At 37.2% G+C, this 20,252-nt stretch overlaps 1 protein-coding gene across 17 annotated transcripts in view; it reads left to right on the top strand.

Moving 5' to 3' along the window:
• tnikb (TRAF2 and NCK interacting kinase b) overlaps positions 1-20,252 on the top strand; it is a 115,785-nt gene that overhangs the window by 84,472 nt on the left and 11,061 nt on the right. For 9 of the 17 annotated variants that reach the window (XM_038304393.1, XM_038304389.1, XM_038304395.1 and 6 more), the window contains 8 exons: positions 69-92; positions 3,699-3,707; positions 8,548-8,729; positions 8,823-8,937; positions 12,987-13,095; positions 13,319-13,495; positions 13,575-13,718; positions 20,057-20,191. In XM_038304393.1, the coding sequence (XP_038160321.1) occupies positions 69-92; positions 3,699-3,707; positions 8,548-8,729; positions 8,823-8,937; positions 12,987-13,095; positions 13,319-13,495; positions 13,575-13,718; positions 20,057-20,191 (895 nt within the window). The remainder of the gene's footprint in view (positions 1-68; positions 93-3,698; positions 3,708-8,547; positions 8,730-8,822; positions 8,938-12,986; positions 13,096-13,318; positions 13,496-13,574; positions 13,719-20,056; positions 20,192-20,252) is intronic. The other 8 variants (XM_038304390.1, XM_038304396.1, XM_038304403.1 and 5 more) reach the window with 3 other exon arrangements.

Raw genomic sequence — 20,252 nt, 5'->3', positions numbered from 1 at the left:
ACCATGATGCTGTTGGTTCTGTCTCTCCTCTCATCCTGTCCTCCATCTGTCCTTCTGTCGTCCTTCAGAGTTATAAAAAAGCTTTAGACGAGGTCAGTGACATTTCTTCTCTTCCACCTGTCTCTCTCCCTCTCTCCCACCGTCCTCCCTGTTTTTCTGTGTTCTGGTCCGTCTTCAGGCATGCCAGGTTGCTCATTTCACATTTTTCCTGTTTTGAGGAATGTTGGAGGAATAAAACCCCAACAAGAATGATGTGGATCAAACAGTGTGGAATAAAAAGAAACATAACTGGGTTAAAATCTGTATTTTACATTCAAAGGATTGCAACCTCAGAATTCAGAAGCCATTTCTGATTCCTTGGACTGATTTTCTAGAACCCTGGCCGCAATAAGAGAACGGTATATGTACCAGATCTGCTCAGATCTGATTTTGAGAGTGTTGGCCTGGTGAGTTAGAGCAGTGCTCTGAGAAGGTTGCAAGTATCTGGTTTGATCCCCGCAGCCTCCAATCTGGGTCTCCGAGCAAGACCCTTAACCCTGCTCTGCTCCCCAGGTGCCACACAATGGCAGCCCACTGCTCTCCAAGGGATGGGTTAAACGCAGAGGTGAATTTCTCCAGTGTGAGATCAATAAAGTTCAATTAAATTAAATAAATAAAAAAATTAAGTTCTGCTCGGGGCCCTGCCCCTGCTGATGACGTCAATATATGGCAATACCACTCGGACAAACTGTGTTGCAGCCATTTCATAGGAATCAAATTTCTTCTGGATTACTACCTTTATTTGCAATTACTTTACATTTCATTGGCGATCTAAAGTAGGTGAATGGCGTCCTCTTCCACAACATCTTCATCCCACTTTCCTCCTCTAAATAAAAAATGGATGATGGAGGAGACTCCTCCACGACCGCCGACACTAAACTCTCCTCCTCTTGCATGTTTCCTCTGTCCATAGCGTTCCTTGACAGTGTCGTTTCTAAGTCACCAATTTAGTGCTACTTGGTCCCAATGGAATTTCCCATCGGGGACCTACTAGCAATAAGTTGCTAACTGGTTAGCAAAATGCTTCCAAGACACCGGCCACAGCCAAACTGGTTGCAAAGCTTCCACCACAACAACCCCGCCCCCTTAATAATTGACCAATCACATTCACTTTATTCACTGGTGTAAAGTCGTGCACCACTTGAGAGAATTCAGAAATGCAACGGTTGGAACAGCCGCTTCCCTACAATTTTAAATTGCAGCATATCCATATTTTATCGATGGAATTGAAATTTTAGATTCTAGGGATGCATGATTTATCGATTTTGGAATCGGCTCTTATTTGTTGTTTTTCTATACATGAATATTTTTTGGCCCTATATATGCAATGCACTAAAAGGCATCTCTCTAAGATCTATAAATATATATATCAGTGTATTGTGGTTCTCCTGTGTTCTAAACAATAGGAAAGCATTCAATAAATATATGTTTGAACTCAATTTTGGAAAATACAAAAACCTAATGAAAGCGTCCATCAGCCCCCACCCTTAGAGTGTCACCACCAACTTTAATCACCCTTGCCCGAATGTACGTATATCTGTTCATGCATTCGCAGGACGGATCGTTCTTCCGGGACAGATCGGGTAGCGACAGAGACATTACTGATTTCTTATTAGTTGTGTCTAGTAACGTTAGCAAATCGTCTTCAGCCTTATAGCTGTAGTTTGCCACGGTCATTAATGTGTTCTCACAACACTAGCAATAAGCTATAAAATGATTATTGTTAATTCTGAACTTCGTATTAGCTAAGCTAATGTTAGCTTCACTATATTTTCATTTCCTTTGAGCTTTATGCTACTGTGAATCATATCGAAGAGGTTTCCAAAGTGGGGCCCCTGGGGGTCACAAAACACCAAGTGGCGTCCGCAAGATGATTTTCTCAATCATTGTGATGTTTAAGGTATATGTCAGACCAAAATACTATATATAATTAAATACTTAAATATGAATGTAAATGTATTACATTTTAGATCATAGACTGTATTTATATTGATTAATATATTACCATATATGTAGTATTAAATTATAACATACAGAAATGCATAATTTAATGTTCCATATAATAATTACAAAAGGGTTTAAAATAATGAGTGAGACACTAAATAATTGTATTGAAAATGTATATAGTCTCATATTTTTAGGGGTTCATCAGTCTGTGGCACCGTCGTTTTATTATGTGGGATTATATTACGCAGGTTGGTGCAGGGCTGTTAATAGGAGGATTGGGGCCCCTGGGCTGGAGCTGCAGTGGCTGGTGATCCCTTTCCAGACTGTTTCTTTTCTGTCTAATGCCAAAAAAAAAAAATTAGATGGACAATAGATTTATCCAGCTTCCAAAAGCATCATAACTTCAATATTTTAATTTAAATATTTCTCCAGCAAAGTTTTTATTTATCAGTTGTTTGTTTTAATGAAATGCAAATATCCGCTTAAAGGAATAGTACACCCAAAACATGATTAGCCTTCATTTTCTACTCACCCCCATGCTGAACAACACTCTGGAGTACTTTTTTGATATCTCAAATGCATCTGGAGATCTGGGAGGCTTCTTGCTGTCTGCTGACATTCAAATAATGGAAGTCTATGGCGCCCGAGACAGAAAGGTCCATAAAAGTCCACAAAAAACGTGTCAATATTCCTCCATACTGCTCGTCAAATGTATTCCAAGTGTCCTGAGTGGGTAGCGTCCAGAATTTACTTGAAACGAAGTCATTTAGAATGTTTTTAGAGCATAAACAGTAGTGTATAGGATTTCCTAAAAGCGCGTTCACGAGTCTACGGAAACCGCGGCAGACCAAACCGGATGAAAGTGCGCATTCAGCTCGGCAAAGAACTCCTGCTCTTCCTCAACACTGAAGTCCTCAGACATTTTTCTTTCGTTGTTTCTTTCTTTGCACAGGTAAACAGCACATTTCTTCTTCTACGCTTGCATTATCAGCAGAGCAGACGCTGAATGCGCACTTTCATCTGGTTTGGTCTGCCGCGGTTTCTGTAGACTCGTGATCGCGCACGTGCGCGCTTTCAGGAAATCCTATACACTACTGTTTATGCTCTAAAAACATTCTAAATGACTTTGTTTCGAGTAAATTCTGGATGCTACCCACTCAGGACACTTGGAATACATTGGACGAGCAGTATGGAGGAATATTGACACGTTTTTTGTGGACTTTTGTGGACCTTTCTGTCTCGGGCGCCATAGACCTCCATTATTTGAATGTCAGCAGACAGCAAGAAGCCTCCCAGATCTCCAGATGCATTTGAGATATCAAAAAAGTACTCCAGAGTGTTGTTCAGCATGGGGGTGAGTAGAAAATGAAGGCTAATCATGTTTTGGGTGTACTATTCCTTTAACATCATAACAGAGTTGAAACATTTATTCATTGCGTCGCTGAGATAAAAAAGCTGCTGTTTTCCAGATTTTCACCCAGTTATACCTTCTCTTTTATTTCCCTCTCATGTGACATAATGCTGCTGAACTGTTTTCCCATTTTGTCAGACAGGAAGTCGACATTTGATCAGTTACCGTACGACTCATGACTTCCTGTCGTATCCCTCGGTGGAAACGTCACTTTATTCATCTCTGCAGTCATGGTTCATTTTCACGGTCCCACTTTCTCTCTTTTTATCTTCCATTTTACCCTTCCTCTCTTTCTCATCAGGAGGAGTTGGTAAGATGACTCCCCCCCCCTCACCCCCCCACTCCCACCAGCCTTACCAAAGCCTCTCGCATCCCTGCTGTGATCTCTTTGGCCAGATATTTCTCTGGTTGCTTCTGTTTTTATGCTGTGATGTGTCAGTGCAGCAGCCATGTTGCTGCAGGAATCTCACTGTTTTTGTTCATCTGTCAACATCTGGTTCATAACTAAGATATTCACCAGTATTTCATTTAAAAGCCAGCTATGTATGACCAGGAAACTGTAAGAGAGAGGTATAAATTATGTTTCAGGCCTTAATTTCTCCATTACTATTTGTTTAAGTTAATTTTATTTTGTTTTTCACTTTAGTTTCTTTTAATTTGATTAATTATTGTTTAATTAAGTACTTTATTATAATCAATTTAATAATGTTTAATTAGAATATTGCTCCATTGTGAATGTATTCTATTTTATTTACCTTTACTTATTTTAGTGTTTCTTATTTGTAGAATTAATGTTTTATCCAGTTTTCAATTTTAAAGGTTTATTTATATTTTTTTTAAACTACTTTTTTTGGAAGGTTTAGTTTTTAAAAAAAATAAAGGAACATATTTCTCTAAAGAATATGTCAAAATGAATTATTAATTAAACATTAAAAGATGTAATTTCAACACATAATTACAGGATAAAAAGAATGAAATATATTTTTGGAAATTTTTTATAATCACCAAAATCTAAATAAATAAATCATATATGAAAAGTTAAGTTAGAAGTTGTTTAAAGTAAAATGGTAGTTTTAATGATATAATGTTGTCATTTTCTATTGCATTATTTTATCTTTTTAAAACCGATCTAGATTTAGAAAATAAATGATTAAATAGTGCTTTATAGTTCCTGTTTCAATTTGTCAATATTTATACTGTATATATTAATTCCTTGGGAATAATATAATTCCTTTCATTCATTAATGTAGATATTCAGACAAATTATTTGCTCTAAAACAATAAATTCAGTGCATCCAGATAAAATTGACCGTCTGCTGACTGAACTTGTGAATCCTGCTGCAACACGCTGACTCAAGCATCACACTATGAGACAGTTGTTGCATCTCAGTTTATTTATCTGTGGCTGCTGGATGTAGAATGTGAATTTGAAGTTATCTGAAGTGTGACCTGTAGCACTGAGGCATGGTAAATGTCTGTAGTTGGACTCCCCTCATGTCTCTGTTTTCTCCTCCTGCTCGCTGCCCCCGTCATTACAGAGATTCAGAAAGAAATTCAAATGGAGCGTACTAACAACCTGCATGGTGTCTCCAAGATTTGTTATGTTTTTGTGATATTCTGCCTGCTGGATTGTTTGGCCTGAACTCCTGAGCTGAAGGGTTTCTTATCACCAAAAGGTCTTTAGAAGCAAAGCTTTCATTCTATTCTTATAAGAAATGTTTTTAAAACTGTCCTTCTCCCTTAGTTTATGAATTATTTTCTTAAAATATATTGGTTACTTTCTGAAATGTATCAGGGATTTAAATATTTCTTTGTTTCCTATAACTTTAAAGGTTAACTTCCTAAATGATTTTGTGCAACTTTCTAAAACGTAAAGGTTACTTTCTTAAATCTATGAGTTGCTTTTAAAAACTTATATTTATTGTATTAATTATTTGTTAATCAGAGATTATTTTCCAAGGACTTACTGATCATTTTCTATAATAGAACTGTTATTTTTTGGGAATCCAATGTTACTTTCCAAAACTTACGTACCTAAAATGCAAAGGCTTGCTTCTTTCCCCAAATGAAGAAATTGCTTTTATGAAATTTAAAGGTTAAATTAAAGAGTAGTGACTTTCTTAAATCAAAATATTACCATGTAAAAATTACCTGGTTTTCATTTTTAAATTATAAGTAAACTTATAGATTCGTTAACAGGGACTCAATCTAACTTTTTAACAAGCATTAATGCAATGTAACCTTCCTGGAACTTTAAAGTTCCTTTTAAGGAATAAATTTGTTATTTTGCAGAATAATTTCCTCTAAAATCACTCATCGTCACTTCTAAAAACCTGCTTTTACTTTCTTAACTGCAATTTACTTTGCAGAACATCTATGGGACTTTTTCTTGTATTGTTCTAAAACTTTTGCACCTTTTTCTCATACTTGCATCTTAGGTTTATCAAACACTCAGGTTTCTTTCTAAAAACTGAACTGAACTGGGATTTAAATATTACTAGGTTGGAAGTTATTAGTTTATTTACCTTAATTTTAAATGTTGATTTCTTTTACCATTTTTTTGAACTTTCCAAAACATACTTAAAAAATGGTATCTAGTATTATTTCATTATTATTTTTAAAAGATGATCAATTCTTTCATAGGGACTTGCTGCTCACTTTCACAAGCATAACTGTTATTTTTGGGAATATTGGTGTTACTTTCCAGAACTTACCTTGCTTTTAGTTTTAGAATAAATCCTTAGAAATCACCTGAAAATTACCGGATACTTTTCTAAATTAAGCTTTTTTTTTAAGTAAACTAAATTAAGCTAAATTAATCACTTTATTTAACTTAGCTGGTATTTATTTATCTTAACATAATTCATAATTCTTACAGATTTTAGATTATTTTGCTGATTCATTTTCTGGAAAGAAAAAAAACTGCTTACATATCACTTTTTAACTGCAACTTAGTTCGCAAAACTTTTATGGGATTCCTTTTTTCTTTATTTTGAAAACTTATAGATTGTTTAGTAGCATTTTACAGGTTACTGTTCAACAATCCAAATGTCACTTTCTAGAATGCAAATGTTAGTTTTATAGAACTTACAGGCTTCTGCCATAGTAATGTAGATATGCAAAAGATTCCCTGTAAACTGGAAAAGCTGGAACTTAAAGGCTACTTTACAAAATGAACACATTACTCTATATATTACTTTCTTAAACCTGTATATTACTTTTTAGAATATATCATTTAATTATTTATTTATTTCAAGGCATATGTGTTACTTAACTTACCCTCCATAGAGCACATGGGAATAGGGAACAGAGGGAGGGAAGGAGTAGGGAGGAAGGGAAGGTAGGATGTAGGGAAAGCAGAATAAGTAGGGAAATGGCGGGTTGAAGCCCATGAAGGTGGTGAGTATGTATCTGTAGCCATGGGAGATGTTGATGTATGTATGCCAGTTTTAGATGAAGATGTAGTGTCTATCAGGTAGACCGTGGTTGTTCCTGGACACCAGATCCCAGATGTAGTAGAAGTGGTGGTGGAGCATCTGTTTGCTTAACATCCAGCAGAATGTGTGATAGGCAACCTTCAAGGCCGACACATCGGAGCCAATTTCAGATAATGACAATCGTTCAGATAAAAACTGTTGTTTAACTGTTTGCCATAAAGTCTTACTAGAAACTCTCTGTGGTGAAATTCCGCTCCTCCGAATTTCTTGGTCGCTCTTGCAACACAACTTTGGCAAAGCTTTGAAAGTGTCCTCAAGTGCAGTCGCAAAAATCATCAAGCACTACAAAGAAACTGGCTGACATGAGGACCACCCCAGGAAAGAATGACCAAGAGTCACAGCTTACAGCTTTCTCCACAATCTATTTTACTCTACCTGGGATCCGGAAGCTCAGCTGGTCTGTAACCCTCAGCGAGGATCGTCTCCAGTTTGGGATTCTGATCCAATAGCGTCTGATTCTGAGTTCTGATGGCTCAACATATTCCATCACATCGGCCAGACGGCCTCACCGCTCCAAACAGCTGCCAACACTTTCCGAATTTCATGATAGGCCAGGTAGCCACCAAGTCCAATAGGCAGAAATCCAATAGCAATAATCCAGTTATGCATCTTCATCGTCCTCCACAGACAGACACATTATCCTCCACTTCCCCCAGGAATCCATAACATGCTGAGCAGCATGTGTCTCCAGAGGACTGTCCTTTGATCAATGTCTTTGTGGAGGAAATTTGATCGAAAGCGTAGAGGCCAGCTACTCAGATCCATAATTTCCACTCTTCAGAAGATATGCAGAGATGCTCCAAAATAAAACAAAAACACAGCAAAGCAGGTTGACATTTGCATTAACAGTAGTTACACTTCTAGTTTGTCCACTTCTAGTTCTTTATTATTTCTGCAGCACTAAGTCAGCCGTTCAGGGACTACCTGAGAGCGTTAGGTGGACAGTAGGTTTTATTGCTGTATATGTGGCCCGTTTATTTAGTAGAAGAGGGTTTCTGTTGTGGTTTTAACACTGGCTGTATTATTCATGGGAAAAACAAGCGTCTGTAGCTGAAAAACAGGAACCTCAGTGATTGCATCACTATACTCTGTTACAGTTCAGAGGATAATGAAAAGCAGCGTAACTTTGGTAATCCCAGGAAAAAACCTCTGGAAAGTGACTCATCAAATTTGCGTAAACTTTGCAAAGTAACATGTAAATTTTCTAGAAGTCAAATTTCATTCCCTGAAAAGCCGAGCCGGTAATCAAATTACATTTCAGCTTTATTTTTGTTCTCTCAGCTGCAGTCAGAGACTGAGAGGCTTAGAAAGAACTTTGATGTATTTCTTAATAAAACTGCACTCAGAGTCCAGCGAATCATCAGAGAATAAATGTTCTATAGTGGAAAAGTACTTTTTCACTGACAAACTCTTCTCTCAGCTTATTAATCAGATTTGTCTGAATTTAAAGTGTGAAATTAGTTCAAACGTTGGGATTATGTAGAGATGTGTTGATGCACATTTTATTTGATACATTTTTTTTTCCTCTCTTAGTGCTTTGAAAGCAACATTAAAACTAAATGTTACTGTAGCTTCATTCCTCTCATTTACCTGCTCACACACCTGCCTGAGCGAACAGAGCAGAACCAGTAACAGTGGATCCTCGTCCTGCAGGACCTGACGGCTCTGGCCAAAGAGCTGAGGGAGCTGCGGCAGGGAGAGGAGACCAGCCGTCCGCCTGTCAAAGTGACCGACTACTCCTCCTCCAGCGAGGAGTCCCACAGCAGTGAGGATGAGGAGGGAGAGGGCAGATCTAATGATGGTTCGGTTGCCGTTAGCGATATACCGCGCATCATGTGAGTACCTTTAGATCTCCTTTAAAAAGAGGGGAGAGCTTCATGCTTGGATTAGACAAATATATATATATATTTATTCCTTTGGACTTTCAGGCCTCCAGCAAGTCAAAGCACCAACGAGTCCTTCGGTGAGGTCGGAGGTGAAAATGACAGCCACAGTGACTCGTATGGAGACAGCTCCCAGGACAACACGCTCATGATGAGAGAGGTGAGTACCGACTCTGAGCGCCGGCTGCTTCCCTGCAGAGCTGCTTTGGTTTGGGTCCGTAGCACAGTCACGTTAACGCCATGAGGAGGAAATCTGGCCTCGTTTAGCTGCTGCTGGATCAGATGGCAGCACAAATACAAGCTGAAAGACACACTCATGGGACATTGATGCAAAATAAAACAAAACTAAGGTTAAAGGTCAGGGGAGACACACAGGGAATGTTCTGTGTGTTGATGTTTAAAATAACTGGTTGTAGTTTTAATAATTTTCTTGGCCCATAAACTGACTATTAGAACCAAACTGGACCTCTAGCAGCATCCCTAACGAGGAAGGGTTTCCACCAGCCTCCTTTGTAACAATGAATCCCCGCCAGCCCACCGCAAACACCTTCACAGCCAGCAGGGTCCAGCTTTATCATCATCCCCTTTCTCGCCGCTCAGGGCCCTCTTCTCTTCTTCCAGAGGTTTAGGGTACAGAGGCGGAGCTCTGCCCCCAGCAACGGTTTCCATGGCAGCACTAGTCCCTTCCTCGGCAACATCAGCCTCCCAGATTTGGTGCAACAGAGCACCTTCTCTCTGGGCCACGCCTCCGGGGTCCAAGTAGGTTGAGCAGATCCCGGCCCCCTGAAAAACCTCCATTCCTGCTCTGATCCGGACCAACGTCCACCTCCTCCTCCATTTGACCCACCTCATCACCTGCCCACACTGTTTTACCCCAGTGGGAAATTCCCAGTGCATTTTCCACTGGGGAAAATTCTTCATGACGTCTAGAATCCATTAGACATTAGAATAGATTGGAATAGAATAGAATAGAATAGAATAGAATAGAATAGAATAGAATAGAATAGAATCAAATAGAATAGAATAGAATAGAATAGAATAGAATAGAATAGAATAGAATAGAATAGAATAGAATAGATTAGAATAGAATAGATTAGAATAGAATAGAATAGATTGGAATAGAATAGAATAGAATAGATTGGAATAGAATAGAATAAAATAGAATAGAATAGAATAGAATAGAATAGATTAGAATAGAATAGAATAGATTGGAATAGAATAGAATAAAATAGAATAGAATAGAATAGAATAGAATAGAATAGAATAGAATAGAATAGAATAGAATAGAATAGAATAGATTGGAATAGAATAGAATAAAATAGAATAGAATAGAATAGAATAGATTGGAATAGAATAGAATAAAATAGAATAGAATAGATTAGAATAGAATATAATAGATTGGAATAGAATAGAATAGAATAGAATAGAATAGAAAAGAATAGAATAGATTAGAATAGATTGGAATAGAATAGAATAGAATAGAATAGATTGGAATAGAATAGAATAGAATAGAATAGATTAGAATAGAATAGAATAGATTGGTATAGAATAGAATAGAATAGAATAGATTAGAATAGATTGGAATAGAATAGAATAGAATAGAATAGAATAGAATAGAATAGAATAGAATAGAAAAGAATAGAATAGATTAGAATAGATTGGAATAGAATAGATTGGAATAGAATAGAATAGAATATCCCTTTATTGTCCTACAATGTGGAAATTCTGGTGTTACAGTAGCAAACGTCTATAGCAGAAGTTGTCACACAATGTGGACCTTAGAAAGGTCTATAAAAATAACAAAATAAGTAAATAAATCAACAAATAAGTACTGTAATGTACAGTGTTTTTACAATGGGTTGGAATTTCTGTAATTGAACCTCCAGATGCATTTAAACTTCTCATAACTACGTTTTCCAAGTTTTCCCACATTATAGATCATAAAAAGTGACTTAATATTTACTTTGCCTAGCAAGTACTTGCTTCCATTGAGCAGTAACTGCGTTCCTAATGTAGTTACTCAATTAATACTAATTAATATCTATAAATGTTACTTTAAAAAAAGAGCTAAATAAGGACTTTTCAGTATTAATGTACGCATATTTTGATAACTGATTAAAGGTATAGTGGATTTTTCCTGAAACATAGAAATGCCTGCATCATTTTAGAATTACCTTCACTTGCACAGTAGCTCCTCCCTGCTGCCTCCTCCAAAAATACACTCTGGACTTAACTCTCCTCTAAAGCCTTCCTCTTCATGTCATGAACTTGTAAAAAAAAATAGGATAAATTAGAAGGTTACATATTTTATAAAACTTGTTCATACATTTATTAGCAAAGGTCTTTGGGAAAATTTAATCAGTCAATAGGGATTTATTTGTAAAATGTGGATATTTTGCCTCTTCTTTTTCCTGTTGTACAGTCTGATTAGGGTAGATTGGCCCTGGAGTCTAAGGCTGTGTCCAAACATCCACCCTAACCCCTAAATCCCTTAATCACTATATAGAACAGAGACTATATAATCTATACAGTATATATAATCTATATAACTATATGGACTTTATAGTGAAATCAGTTACAGTAGCAGCCATTCAAAATGGCCCTTCCCCGTCAAACGGCAGCTTAATGACAGCCAACTTCACTGAATACATGATCAAGCTTCTCTTTAGATCTTAATGTCCAAAAATCATGACAGAAGGAATATTTTAGTACAAAGATTGATGTTTAAAAAGGGGGAAATTTTAAATGGCTCCTTCTGTAACTTACCGTTTGGACAGATGATCACTACTTTTTGCTCCCAGTTGGTCACGTAATTCCTCCTCCCCACATGGAGCCTGCGCCATCTTTGTTATTTTTCGCTGCTCACACTACCTTGTAGCGGCCCGCTGTCACAATAAATCCCAGGATGCTTTGCGGGGAGAGATCTCTCACAAAGCATTCTGGGATATATGATGATCACTACTTTTCATAATGCATTATTGGAAATTTCAACTCTACTACGTTTTCATCCACTAGACGTTCGGAAACTTGTTTAAAATGGCGTAACCAGTATATAATGCTGGTTATAGTCATTAGGCCAGACATTCCGATGAAGCCTCTATCTTTTTTCCGACCCCTCAGTGTATATCGCTCCCTGCCCTGCCACCCATTCGATTATGATATGGCTATGCCACAGAGATGTTTTCCTACATACAGTACAGACCAAAAGTTTGGACACACCTTCTCAGAGGTTACTTTATGTTCAGGTGTCCTCTGTCAGGTTTAATAAGTTGGATTTCTGGCCTTATAAATGCGGTTGGGACCATTAGTTGTGTTATGCAGAAGTCAGGTGGATACACAGCTGATAGTCCAACTGAATAGACTGTTACAATCTCTATTATGGGGAGAAAAAAGCAGCTAATTAAAGAAAAACGAGTGGCCATCATTACTTTACGAAATGAAGGTCAGTCAGTTTGAAAAATGGTTTGATGAGTCCAAATTCAAGATCTTTGGTTCCAACCATCGTGTCTTTGAGCGACGCAGAAAAGGTGAACGGATGGAAGCAGTAATCAAAGCAAAAGGAGGCTACTTTGAAGAACCGACAATATAAGACATTTTTTCAGTTATTTCACAGTTTTTTTAAGTATATAATTCCAAGTTTTTTTAATTCATAGTTTTACTACCTTCAGTGTGAATCTTCAATTTTCATAGTCATGAAAATAAAGGAAACTCTTTGAATGAGAAAGTGTGTCAAGCTTTTGGTCTGTACTGTAAATATCTGGACTGATACACTTTAAATATTCCAGAAATAATCGATCGAAATTGACCAAACTGAAAGGCTTCAATAGTTCTCCTCTAAAGTCACAACTGACGGCACCAGTAGTTCCTGTCATTCTATGAAGAGCTGAAACTGTCTAATTTATGCATTTCTTTATAAGCAAGACCTTAAAACAAAGTTTAATTTGCTCATTTTTTAATATTGTGCTAAATAAATGTGTCTCTCTTTACTAAACGTGGATCATGTAGAGTTCACTTCCTTCATTATCAGGCTCAATCATGCCCCATCTTCTCCTTCTCTACCTCCATCTTTCAGTTTTCCAGCATCTCAACCAGGAAGTTCTCTCCTTTCTGGTTGACATAAAGTAAACAAGAGTCTGATAATGAACGCGTGTTAAGAGCCAAAGCCGATGTTTCCTTCATTTTGTTCTGAGCTTTGCTGTGTTTCTGCAGTACGGGATGGGAGGAAGCGGAGGCTCCAAGGCTTCCTTCACCCCGTTTGTCGATCCCAGGGTGTACGGCACCTCTCCGACTGATGATGACGAGAAGAGCTCTGCTGCAGGTACGTTTCTCTTCCTCATTGGTTTCACCTCCCTTTCCTCCAAGGAGAAGATCCAGATGTCTTAGGATGCAGAAAATGATTAATTTGGATTGTTCTAAAAGTCCTGAGGTCCATTAGAAAGAAAGGAAGATGTGACAAGAAAGTCATTATTTTCTAAAGCTGTTAAGATGCGTTTCCATCATCAGATGAATTATTGAAAGTCTTTCTGCTTGTTGTGCTACAGCTCTGTTTGCCGACGAGCTGCTGAAACAGGAGCAGGAGCAGGCGAGGCTCAACGAGGCCAGGAAGATCTCTGTGGTCAACGTGAACCCGACCAACATCCGGCCGCACAGCGACACGCCCGAGATCCGAAAATACAAGAAGCGGTTCAACTCTGAGATCCTCTGCGCTGCTCTGTGGGGTGAGACGCCAGCGGACGCCTGGAGGACGCGTTAACATCTGTGTGGCTGCAGGAAGTCAAAGGTTTTTTCTGTTTGTAGGAGTGAATCTGCTGGTGGGGACAGAGAACGGTCTGATGCTGCTGGACCGAAGCGGCCAGGGCAAAGTTTACAACCTGATCAATCGAAGGCGCTTCCAACAGATGGACGTTCTGGAGGGACTCAATGTTTTAGTCACCATCTCAGGTCAGTCTAAGACCCGAGGTCGATATGTTTAATACCAAACCTCCTTAGAGGACTGATTCTGCAGACACCCTCAGCTTAAACAGGAGAACCTGTCTACATGAGAAACTATAAAAATAGCTAATATCATCTTTATCAAAGAGGGAAAAAGGAAATCAAATGTAGGGGAAAATATAGACTGTTCTGCTCAAATTAAACCGTAACTTTTACAGTCTACATTCAAAACAGTTTTTCTAATATAAATTTGACTGACAGCCACGTCAGTATTCCTTTATCTCTAGTATCATTTTTTTTAATCTTTCTATAAATCTGCATGTTTCTATGCTAACTTACATTATAGTTGGGACAGTATTCCCATTTTAAAACATGGCGGTGGCAGCATCATTCTGTGGTTTCTTTATCTGCAGCAGTGATAGAGAAGCTGGTCAGAGTTGAGGAGAAAATGATTGTCAGCTGCACTGCAAAAAATATAAATCTCAATAAGTTATTTTTTCTTAAAATAAGTGTGTTTTTCCTTGATTTGAGGAGATAAGTAAGACACTTTGCCAATGGAACAAGACAATTTCCTTTTAAAATAAGAAAAAACTATTTTATCGTCTTATTTCAAGTAAATATTATCTAACTATCTTATTTTAAGAGTGAAAATACTCATTCCATTGGCAAATCATCTTATTTACCTGCTCAAATTAAGGCTAAATATACTTAATTTAAGCCATTTTTTACTTATTTCTGGATTGTTTTTGCAGTGAGACGCCTGTTAGAGGCTCCAGAAAGCTAGTTACTTTCTACAGATTTAACAATTAGACTAAAAAAGAATAATAAATGCACCACTTTAGCATTTATACTGGATTTATCCATTTAAATGAATATATCCAATGTTTTGTAATGAAATGCTGTTGTATTCCTCACGGTCATGTGTTGTTTTGTGAACACACCCTTCTAGCTGTGTGTTAGAACAACAAATGAAAGTGTGATTTAAGCTCAGTTCATGGTCAAAAAGATATTTCTGCACAGATATGGAATAAATTCAAGAATTTATTAATTCAAATATTATATTTAAAAATGTCAGATTTAAAGGCTAATGCACAGACACAGCATAAATTATATCATTCATGCACAATCTGCAAATAGAAAAATACTATAGCATTAACAGACATTCAGTCTTGATGCAAAATCTTAAAATTATATCTAAGATGTAATTACCATAACAATGAAATTAATACATGTATATTACATGAACATCATCAGTTTAGCACTTTTGGCACATCTGTATTATTATGCTCCATTACCACATTAATTTTATTGTGATGCATTTGTATAATATGTTTTATTACATGATTTAGAGACTTTATTGACTTTATACTGACTATGCGATATAACTATGTTTTTTTAATTATAAGTTAAAGTAATCTACTGATGCTATGAAACAGCCACTATGTGTCAAAGTGATGAATTTATCACAACATCATCGTTGTTTGATGCTGTAGCACACATATTGTTTACATTGTGATCGGTCTAACTAGGGAGTACCAATATGGCGGCTGGTGGCTTTACTTCAACCTGGTACTACAAACTGGCAATCAGCAGTGAATAAATAGAGATCATTGATTGGGACACACTCCCCAAACTACTCATACTGGTTACTTTGTTGCTCTATACTGACACCTGCTGGATCTTTAACACCATTGCATCAGACACATATATTTGATTACTTCATACAGTAATTTATTTATTGTATGACATATTGTATTATTTTAGACCTCAATCAAAACAATTAAAGTGTGAAATATGTTTCATATATTCTAAATATACAGTAAAGGTAAAGTAAAGGTTTTGTAGATGTGATGCTGCTTATTAAATTGCCATTGATGCAGGAAGAATCTGGTATTTAGTTCATTGTGTTTTTATTTTTAAGGCAGGTCATAAAAAAGTTCTCTGAATATTCATGATGGTTGAGCAGTTCTCTGAACTCCTCCCTCTTTAACACTGCCAGGTCCTTCCTGGAAGCTTGATACCTGCTGTGGTATTAAATCACCTGAGTCTCAGCATGTTTGTTTAATCCAGCCAGCAGCGCTTCACACAGATACAGACAGATAGGATGGTTTCTGAGTCTCTACAGTCCTGTTGATGCCTCGCTCTAATGCGGAGCGTTGAGGAGAGGCTTTGATTTATTTATGACAGTTTAGTTGCACAAATGTGACATTTAACCGGTGAGAATAAATGGAGTCAATAAAACTGAGTCACTCCAAATGTATTTGGAGTCTGATCGATGAAGCTGACAGAGAGGGAGGAAATACAAACCGATATCTTATTTTCTGTTGTTAAATTAAAATGTTAAATGTTTTCTTTTGTTTTCAAAATGTCTGAATGGGATGAAGAAGTGATCCAGATGTGCTGCCTTATTAAAACAGTTTAGCTCCTCTGTAACAGGTGAAACTGCCACTGTATCGATCACATGACTTATTTCTTAAAGTGATACGCACACCGATATGGGGTTTTGCTCTGTGACTTCAATACCTGCACAAACTCATCGGTGTTGCCCAATCTGTCACTGCTCCTTTTTAAAGGATTCTTTGGTTATGTTTGAGTGATCAAATATAATGAGCATAACATTAAACACATGAACGTTGACTTTATATTAGTGTTTAAAACCTTCTGGGAATAAAGTTTGTCCTAATTTTACAAATAACAGCTCAAAACATGTCAGCCTTTGCTGGTTTAGTCATTCCAAAAAAAAGAAAATTAAAAACAATCCACTGGACTTTGTTTTCAAGTTTGAACAGGTTTTGCTTTCCATCCAGGAAGCTTTTTCAGTTCAATTCATTTTTTCAAATTGAAAAAGCTTCCTGGATGGGAAGCAAAACCTCTTGTAGCTTGCCTTATTCAACAGTAAACATAATATGACTGGAAATCCTAAAAAACAGCTGGAAACTCTTTCCCTAACTTTGCCAGACTTGTAATCTCTGTTTATTTGTTTTATTTAATGATCCCCATCACTCTCTACAAGTGTAGAGACTGCCCTCTTGGGGTACATTTTCAATTAGAAAACATCACAATCAAAACATAAAACAAACCAAAGAAACAGAATTAAAAATTACAAACAATCAAAACATCAGCAGCTGTGTTGATCTTCTTCTAAGTTGAGGTGATGAGATGTCCAAAGTTCTGGAAGGCTTAGTTTGGGTCTGAGCTGGGTGATCTCTGTTCAGACGGCCTCGCCAGGAGGCCAGGTGTGTCCTTTGTTGGTTTCCAAGGCCTTGCAAAAGTATTCACCCCCCTTGAACTTTTGGGTCTTTTACCAAATTCCGGGCTTCAAATATAAATATATAAAACTATTTATATGGAACAAAACAACAATTATTATGTGGAACAAAATGTATTAAATGTGTTAAACTTTTTTAAAAGAAATAAACTGCAAAAGTGGGTGTGCAAAATTACTCAGCCCCCTTGAGTTAATACTTTGTAGCGCTACCTTTTGCTGCGATTACAGATTTGCTGGTTTTGCACATTGAGAGACGGACATTTCTGTCCATTCTTCCTGCAAAGCAGCTGCAGTTCAGTGAGGTTGGAGGGGGTGTTGTGAACAGATGTTTTCAGTTCTTTCCACAGATTCTCCATTGGATTCAGGTCTGGACTTGGACTAGGCCGTTCTAAGACCTGGATATGTTTATTTGTGAACCATTCCACTTTAGATGTAGCTTTATATTGTGGATCATTGTCTTGTTAGAAGATAAATTTCAGTCTTAGGTCTTTTGCAGACTCCAACAGGTGATGGTTAATGAGGCATCTTGAAGCCAAACTATTGATGCTGCGTTGATTCTGTCTCACAGCATACTGACACCTGCTGGACATTTAAAGCCACTACAGGCAGTTCTTTTTTGAAAGACTAAACTGAATTGATTTGATGACCTAGTACAATGATATCATTTCAGTTATTGTAGGTTATATTATACTATTTAATATATATGTTTAAATTGAAAATATCTTTGATATTTTTAGATGCAGCCAATAAATAATGTAAAAAAATATAAGTTAAAAAATTTAGGGGGAAATGTGAATGAGGATGCTTGTGGATTAGGTTTTTAAATCATAATTTTAAAACAATAGTTACAGTACAAACAGTAAATATGCTAAGAATCAATTTCAAATCACCTTTAATTCAGATAAGTTGATTAATAACTGAGAGGAAAAGGATGACACAAAGAGAAAATTAAAATAAAAACGCAACGGCTGAAACGATCCTATTCCTTTTCAGCTGCTCCAAAAATTTAATTTTATTTAATTTTATTTATAAACTGCAAAGGATGAGTAGCAGGCGCATCATGTTGACAAATACCAATACAAATACAGTTTAGTGAGTCAGTTAGTTAGAAACAACTCCTGTATTTAGCTTCATTCATCTCTACTAGGGCTGCAACTAACGATTATTTTAAAAATCGATGAATCGGCTGATTATTTTTTCGATTAATCGATGAATCGGACAAAAAATATTTTTTATATTAAGCTCTTTATTCCAAAATAAACATTTTAAGACAGGAAAGTACAGCAGTTAAAGTTGCTACTTGAGAAAATACTGAACCATAGAGATAAAAATAGCCCTGTGGTTCAAATTATAAATTGTATTTGGAATAAAAATGAGAGAACTAGGGGTGCTAAAAAACACATCCTCCAAAGACAGATATTTACATGGGAATGTGGCAGATAATTAATTGACATATTACTGATCTTGCTGGATTTTATTCTGCTTTACTTCCATAAATTGCAGGATCTTTACTTTATTTTTGCCAGAAGATTTAAACTTTAAAAGTCTTGCCCTCATAATTTGCAAGTTAATTTATTTATAAAGAAAATATAAACGCTGCTTAAGCTAATTCAAATGAAATTAAAAGTAAAATAAGTAGCCAACCTTATCACTGTCTGTAACCTACTAACACGGTAAGGAAAGCATCAGATGAGCTACCTGAGAAACTAACGTTACGTTTCCCCACTTTAAAACCAAACAAACATGGTTACTCATACTGCTGATCAGCTCTCTTCACTGCCATTTAAGGCTCCAACATGTTTTCTTTTCAGGTGCTGCGTCATAACAGTGGTGCTTCCGTGCCATGTTCATTTGTTTTTACAAAAGTTGCATGTTACGACTTTTTTCACTGTACAAAGCGCAGGCTACTTAATTATTGTGATCAATTTGCGCCGTCAATCCCGGCACATGCGCGCTTCATTTGCAGTCTGGACGCTGAGGGTAAACATCCTCTGACTGAAGCGCTGAGAGGGAGCGGGGTTGGGATGGGGGAGGCGCCCCAATGATGACGGCGGCGGATGACGCATTAATCGCGCGACACAACTAATCAATGATGAAATTTGTTGCCAACGCTTTTAAGTCGATTTTATCGATTCGTTGTTGCAGCCCTAATCTCTACATCAATTTGAACCATCTTCCCTGAACCTGCTGGGGAAAACAAGCCCAAACCATGATGCTGCTACCACCATGTTTGTCAGTATAGGTGGTGTGTTAAGGGTGATGAGCTTTGTTGCTTTTACACCAAACATAACGTTTTGCATTGTTGCCTAAAAGTTGTATTTTGGTTTGTTCTGACCAGATCAACCTTCCTCCACATGGTTGCTTTGTCTCCCAGGTGCCTAGTGGCAAACTTTAATTGAGAATTTTTTTTTTTTATATATATCTTTAAGATATGGCTTTCTTCCATTAAGGGCAGATTTATGCAGTATATGATTTTTTTTCCTATGGATCTCTGCAGTTCATGGGCTGCATCTCGGACCAGTCTTCTCCTTGTTTGACAGGAAAGTTTTGAGAAACAGCAGGGTCTTTGTAGATTCAAAGTGGTCTGATACTCTTTCCTTTTCAACATTGTATTTTTTTATCCAGAAGGTTTAAAACAACCAATCAATTTAATTCTACTTCATGATCTTGTCCTACTTGTTGTTGATTCTTTACAAAGAATTACAACCTAATATCTTTATGTTTGAAGCCTATGATTTGGCTAAAGGTGGAAAACTTCAAGTGGGATGAATGATTTTTCAAGCCACTGTTTAGACTGAGAGAGAATATTATGTTCTTAATTGCTGCAGTCTGGTTCTGCCATAACCAGCCTGCCCAGTTAGTAGCTTTTGAGCAGTCTGGGAGTGAGATCTCCTGACCTGCAGAGAATCTCATTCAGGAGTTCCTCCCCAATAAGGTCTCTCTGTGGTCGCACAGCTAAAGAGAAAGAATAAGTCTGAATCAGAGCCTTTTATTTCACTCTAAATGTGAAGAAACATCTTTATTTGATCCAGATCTGCTGATCAGCTGAAAAACAAACCCCTATTTTCCTCTTCTGCAGGGAAGAAGAACAAGCTCCGAGTTTACTACCTGTCCTGGCTGAGGAACAGGATATTACACAACGACCCCGAGGTGGAGAAGAAGCAGGGCTGGATCACAGTGGGGGAGCTGGAGGGCTGTGTGCACTATAAAGTTGGTATGTTGTCAGCTTACAAAACCATCACACACAACTAGAGGGAGTTTTTTTTTATTGCTAC

Source organism: Cyprinodon tularosa, unplaced genomic scaffold, assembly GCF_016077235.1.
Source record: "Cyprinodon tularosa strain WSP-4 unplaced genomic scaffold, ASM1607723v1 ctg533, whole genome shotgun sequence".
Classification (NCBI taxonomy): domain Eukaryota; kingdom Metazoa; phylum Chordata; class Actinopteri; order Cyprinodontiformes; family Cyprinodontidae; genus Cyprinodon; species Cyprinodon tularosa.
The sequence above is the reverse complement of the archived record's forward strand: the minus strand, read 5'-3'. Positions and strand labels throughout refer to the sequence as shown.